The following is a 6217-nucleotide window of genomic DNA, read 5'->3' as shown; positions in this document are numbered from 1 at the left end:
ATGGACGGAGGTAGGCTACAGTCCATGGGGCTGCAAAGGGTTGGACATGACTGAGCGACTTCACTTTAACTTTAAGGGTTATTATGTAAGTGAAATAAGTCAGAGAAAGACAAATACCATATGATTTTACTTATATGCTGAATCTAAAAAACAAATGAACAAAACTAGAAACAGACTCAGAGATAGAACAAACTGTGGTTGTGGGGCGGGGGTGAGGGGCAGGAATGGGCAAAATAGGTGAGGGAGATTAAGAGGGACAAACTTCTAGCTATAAAATAAATAAGTAACAGGGCTGTAATGAACAGCCCAGGGAATATAGTCAATAATACAGCTGATAATATTGTAATCACTTTGTGTGGTGACAGATGGTAACTGGAGTTATTGTGGTGATCATTTCATAATGCATTGAGTCATTATGTTGTACACCTGAAGCTAATATAATACCGCAAGTCAATTATACTTCAATTAAAAAAAAACAAGAGTTCTTGATGAGACAGTAACAAGCTCCATTTCTGATGACCTGCTGGGAGGACCAGTCTAATACCCTGTCCTGATCCTCCCCACAATCTTTTAAGGCAAGCATTACATTTTCAACCCGGAGATCAGAGGCAAAACTTAAGTGACTTGTCCAAGCTGGGAGGAACTGAACTAGGACCGGCCCCCCCCCCACCCAAGCCAGGTCTTTCTGAAGCCAGAGACTGTTCTTCCCAATATAGTGGGCAGCATTGTCCCTTCTGTCCCCACTCTGCGCAGACCCTCTCATAACACCACACACTCTAGGCCTCAGAGCAGCTACTCTTCTGAGGTGCTTTCAGGAGGTAGGGCTTACCTCCTAAGGTAACAGGGAGGACCTGAGGCCCAGAGAGGCTAAGTGGCCTGCAAGGTCACCCAGCCAGGGTGTAAAGGGGAGGGGAGATGGGTGAAGGGTGGAGCTAGCTGAGAGTGGAGACAGAAGACCTCTGTGCTTCCTCCTGGAATCTGGTGTGGACAAGCTTCACCTAGTTGCAGCTGGGAAGGCCTGCAGGAAGAGGGATGGGGAAGCTGTAATTAGGGGAAGAAGGCAGGCCCTTAGGGCTGGGCCTTAAGAGAATAGGCTCCAGTCTGGTCACCCCTAACAACTTGGTTCTTCCAGTTCTCCCTGCCTCTATTCAAGCCACCCCCAATTCTCAGGCCTGTCAACCTCATCCTTATTTTCCAAGGTCAGCTTAAATGTCTTCCCTGAAAATTGGAGACCCTTTCCACCCCACCCCACCGCATTCATTTCTCCTGCGGTGGCCTCCACTTTGCCCAAGCTCTTTGAAGGTAGGATGCTCCCCTAGGGCCCTACAGGGGAACCAAGGGTGCTAGCCACCCTGATGCTTGAGCTGCTAGTTTTTCCCCTCCTTGCCTCTCCATTGGAGGGAACCCAGAGTGTGTCTAGTGGTTAACCTCCTTAAGCCTGAGAAGGCCCCTGGGTGTTTATGTCCCCAACCCCAGGGGCCCCCATCCTGGGCCTGGGTCTGTCTCCTCCGGGGAAGACAGATGATCTCATCGAGTATCTGCATCTGCCGCGCCAACCCCCGCCCGCCCCCCGCTTTTCTCGCGCCCTCTGCTGCAGTTGGGGCTGAATACTGCTCAGGGTACTGAGATGCTTTTGATGAATGAAATTCAAGTGGCTCGATCACTCCGAAAGGACAGGCAGAGAGTGCCCACACCGCGGCTCCTCTCGTCCCTTTAAAAAGTAAAAGCACTTGGCAAGGATCGCCCTAAATCCAGCCCTGCTCCCTCCGTCCCCCAGTCTTCACCGCTGAACCTTTCACACAAACACGCACCAAAGAACCAGACCCGGGGGGAAAGACGCGGCGCCTTTAAGAGGCGGCGGGCAGTGCTGCCCCCTGGCGGCCGACGCTCTCGCGCTTCCTCCGCCCCGGCGGGGTCCAGCGGGCCGGCTGGCCGGGTCAGCGCAGCGGTGGCGACGGCGGCGTGCCGCGCGCCGGGGCGAGGACCGGGACAAGGAGGAAGTGGCGGCGGCGGCGGCGGGTGAGGACGGCGGGGGGCGCGGGCGGCCGCGTGCGCCCTGCCGGGGTCCGAGCGCGTCGGGAAGGGCACGCGCTCGGCTCGGATCGGCCGAACGCGCCGCCGGGGGCTCGGACGGGAGGGCCCCCCACGATCGTGAGCCAGAGGGAGGGCCGGGAGGAGGGACTTGGGGGCGGCGCGCAGCCCGAGCGCGGGGGCCGATCGTCGGTGGCCGCCGCTGGAGGGCGTGCGGCTCGGCTCCGAGCGCCGGGAGGGCGGCGCCGGCGAGGGAGGGCCTGCCTCCTCTCCTCCCCGGCCCGGCCCGGCGCTCGCGAACTTGCGCGCCCGGAGCCCCGCAGGCGGCGGGGGCGTGGGCGGCGGCGGCGCGGGCGGCCCCCGGCACGGTGGCAGCCAGTGGAATGCCGCGCTGAGCGCCGCTCCCTCCGCCCGGGCGCCCGCCCCGCCCCGGCCCGCCCCTCCCGGCAGGACTGCGCGCCCGGAGCCCCGTTCCGCGTCCCCGCCGCCGGGAGGAGGTGCCCGCACGCTCGCGGCGCGCGCCGGGCCGCCAGACTCGGCCTGTGGGCGATTTCCTCCGGACCCGAGCTCCCCGCCCGAAGAGGAAGATGCAGACCTTTCTGAAAGGGAAGAGAGTTGGCTACTGGCTGAGCGAGAAGAAAATAAAGAAGCTGAATTTCCAGGCCTTCGCCGAGCTGTGCAGGTAAGGAGGGACGGGGCTCCGGCCCCCCCACCTCCCGGGGACCCCCGGCCTGAGCCCCAGGTTCAGCCTCGGGGGGCGGGGGGCTGTTTCCGAAGGTTAGAGCGAAACGGGAAGAAACGGTGCGTGGGGACCCTGAGTCCGAGTAGCCAGGTGGCTGTGGTGGCCGCTGGCTGTGTTCGAGGGAAGCGGTGGGCAGTACGAGCGGTGTGGCAAGGACCAGGGCTCTCAGGTGCACAGGGACCCCGGGTGGGGAGACCCGTGGCTCCCCCGGGCGTGATGGGAGCGCTGCTGAAGGTGGCAGAGGGACCAGGGAAATGGGGGGAATCCGCGCTGTCTGCCTGTGGCTGGAGGTTACTTTTGGACTGGAGTGGCCCTCTTCCTTCGTCCCCCTTCTCTTCGTGGAGGAGGGCACCCATGTTTGTGTGTTTGCGGACCACCTACTAGGTGCCCCGCCGGCGCAGCTCTCTTTGCAAGAGTCTGTCATTGCATGTCGCTGGATTAAGCCTCTTTGAAGCGAGTAGCAATACTTGGCGTGTAGGTGATTTGCTGTCTCATTAGAGCCTCGCACCAGCCTTGAGAATTGGTTGGGTTGGTGATTCTGGGCCACGTGTCTGAGAGGGGGGAATCCATCCGCAGAGACGTCGGGTACCTGACCCGGGGTCCCACAGCCAGGGAGTGGCTGGTGCAGAATGTAAACGCTTGTGTAGAATGGCCTTCTTCCCTCGAGGTCCCCACCCCCCACCCCATGCAGTTCCTTAGTGGTGGAGACTCCAGGTGTTTTAATAAGATGGGATCACATTCTTAGTCCATTTCAGATGCATCCAGTCTTGGGTCGGCTTTGCCTCACCTTGTTCTCCTATGGTGGCTTTGCCTCTGAGTAGCCCGTAGTTAAATCCGGTTCTCAGTGAAAGCCTAAGAGAATCTGGCTTGCCAAGCCTTTTGCAAACTCCAGGTGGAAAACCTTTTGTTATACCGTGTCTCCACTTGGCAGATTTGATTCTCAAAAATGGGCCCCCCTTGCATTTTTGTCCCTTTTGGGTCACCAAACATAATGATGAATTGAACAATTGAGTTTCCTTATCTCCTGGCATACGGAGCGAATGGCTGGTCTGAGCTGGCCTGTGCAGGCTGGCACAGCACCTCTGTGCCCCTCTCATGCCTGTCCCCAGGGCCTGCTGCTCTTTGGCCTGTTCCAGCCCTGCAGGCGCTCTGCTCCCCGCAGCCAGAGGGGCACACCTTGTCTAAAACGGCTCCTGGTTGCGCATCCCTCGGTCTGGGTATGGAGTTGGCTGCCTTCTCTCCTGCTGGCTTCCCTGGGAGAAAGCACGCTTTTCATTTTCAGGAGGGCATGCCAAATGACCGGGGAATTCACAAGGAAACGGGGAGGAACTTGCAGCCAGAGCCTTGGAAGTGTGAGGACTTTTGCAGCATTAGAAAGGGGCGCTTGAACACACACATGTGGACGATGTGCCCTAGACACTGAAGAAATGTGCAGAAACCCCTTTGACGTGTTCTTGAAACCTGGTAGGTGCCCGAGCTCCCCCTGCAGTCATCTGAGACTTGGGAAATCCCCACTGATACCTTGCACCCTTTTTCCTGAGGTCTTTCTCTATTTGTGTCGTCCTGTGCCTGCAGCTGAAGCACGAGGCTTGTCATCTGGTTGGTATGTTTTGCTTGGTAATTAGGAGACTCTCGCAACACAGTTCCAACCGAGACTGAGACTCGTGGCTGGGTCCTCAGGCTTGCAGACTGCCTTTCCCTCCCCAGAGACCCTCCTGCCCTTAAACACTGAGGGGTTCAGGGCAAGCTGTGATGTCAGCCGTTCTGGGGAAGCTCCAGCATGGAGTGTTCATTTCTCTGAAAGAGTGATTGCGTTCAAAGTCTAGTTGCCTTCTTCTGGCCAAAATATTGACTTCAAAGAGAGGAAGGGAAATATCTGGGTCATTCGAGAACCTCAGGAAACCCACTTTGTGTTTTCATCAGGGGAGCTTTAGCTATTTTGTCCCTTAAGCTTAGGAAGGAATGGAAAACACCGAAAAGAATTTTTCTGTTTCTTCTCTCCTTTATTATGGATACTTTCAGGGTGGCGCCCCCTGGTGGCTGCGTTTCTGTACTGGGTGCAAAGTACTCCCACCTAGAGTGGCCAGAGTCCTTTGCCCGCTGGTGGGTGTGATGTGAATGCTGGTGCTGTTTCAGTGGCCGAGCGGGGCTGTGGATGAACATTGTCACGTGGGGTTCCCATTTGGATGGGTGATGAATCAACCTCGAGTTCCATAGTGAAAAAGTCCAGAGATGTTTGAAAATGGCTTGAGGCCCTGCTGCGAATGTTTGGGGCAGTATCAGCGCTGGAGAGGATGACTTGAACTCAGCGGGATGAGCTGTTTAGCCAAATGTCAGGCCTTGTAAGAAAAAAAAAAAAATCTTAGGACCGGAAGGGAGATCTTGTCTGCCCAGCCCCTTTGTTTCACAGGCACTAGATGGGCAGGCTCCATCCTTCTGTTCCTTTTGTTCAGCTGCTAGAATGGGTGGACCCCCATCATCGTCACGGGGGTGCTGCCGTTTTGTCTCGGAGATTCTTCCTTGCGGTCCTGAGCTGTGGCCTCAGCAAGCGTCCTGTCTGCTCTCCAAGGAGCATCGCCCCCTGCAGGTGTTTGTGGACCGTGGACCGTTGGAGCAGGTTCCACCAGGACACCTTAGCAGGGGGGAGGGCCGCCCCTTCACAGCCTGGTCCTGCCTTGTTGGTTAATAAGTTCTTTGCCCACATTAGGCCAGGGCTCTGGGAGGCTCCAGGAGGAGGGAGCTGAGAGTTTCCTGTTAACAGCAACTTGGCCTCTAGGGTAGCCCATACCTTCAGGGCCCACATTCCTTTATTTTAATTTCTTTTAATTTTAAAAATTCTATAATTTTTGACTGCGCAGCAAGACATGTGGGATGTCAGTTGCCAGACTGGGGATCGAACCTGTGCCCCCTGCAGTGGAAGCGCTGTGTCTTAAGGAAAATCCCTCTGGCTCCTTGACAGATGGGCCTTGACTTGGCTTGTTTCTTGAGGGATTGTTCGTTCCCGACATTTGCCTGTGAGTCTCCCCCTCTCCACAGGGATGGCTCTGCTTGTGTCCCCTCGGCCTCCCGCCTGCCGGCCCCTTCCCCTCACCCTGGAGCAGCCTCAAGTCTTCCTCGCACGCAGAAGCGACTTCAGAGGGGAAGCCGAGAAGTAAAGCTGTTAGTTGAAAATGTCGGGTAATTTTTTTTTTTTTTTAATGCTCTCAGTTCTCCACGGTGGCCCGTGCGGACGTGCTGGCTGACCTGGTTCGCTGTGTCCACGTTTTCTGTGTCAGCCCTCCAGCGTCTCGTCTCACCGTTCCTCTTTCCTGCAGCTGAACTTGTGGTACAGGCTGTGGTGGAAAGACACACGACGTCACAAAGCATTTTGGTGTAAAATGTGTCCTCTGTCCATCTTTACCATCACGTCAGCTGACCTGAACGCTTTCCTTCCTGGAACCTCAT

The 6217-nt window shown here is 56.7% G+C and overlaps 1 protein-coding gene across 2 annotated transcripts in view; it reads left to right on the top strand.

The window, feature by feature from the left end:
- Window positions 1925-6217, top strand: part of ITPK1 (inositol-tetrakisphosphate 1-kinase) — a 155592-nt gene continuing 151299 nt past the window's right edge. Inside the window, exons 1-3 of one of the 2 annotated variants that reach the window (XM_018066174.1) lie at window positions 1925-2019; window positions 2482-2713; window positions 5810-5950. In XM_018066174.1, coding sequence (XP_017921663.1) covers window positions 2619-2713; window positions 5810-5950 — 236 coding nt within the window. In that variant the 5' untranslated portion in view covers window positions 1925-2019; window positions 2482-2618. The remainder of the gene's footprint in view (window positions 2020-2481; window positions 2714-5809; window positions 5951-6217) is intronic. The other variant, XM_018066175.1, reaches the window with a different exon arrangement.

This window comes from Capra hircus, chromosome 21, assembly GCF_001704415.2.
Source record: "Capra hircus breed San Clemente chromosome 21, ASM170441v1, whole genome shotgun sequence".
Taxonomy (NCBI): domain Eukaryota; kingdom Metazoa; phylum Chordata; class Mammalia; order Artiodactyla; family Bovidae; genus Capra; species Capra hircus.
Note: the sequence above shows the minus strand (reverse complement) of the source record. Positions and strands in the feature narration are given on the sequence as shown.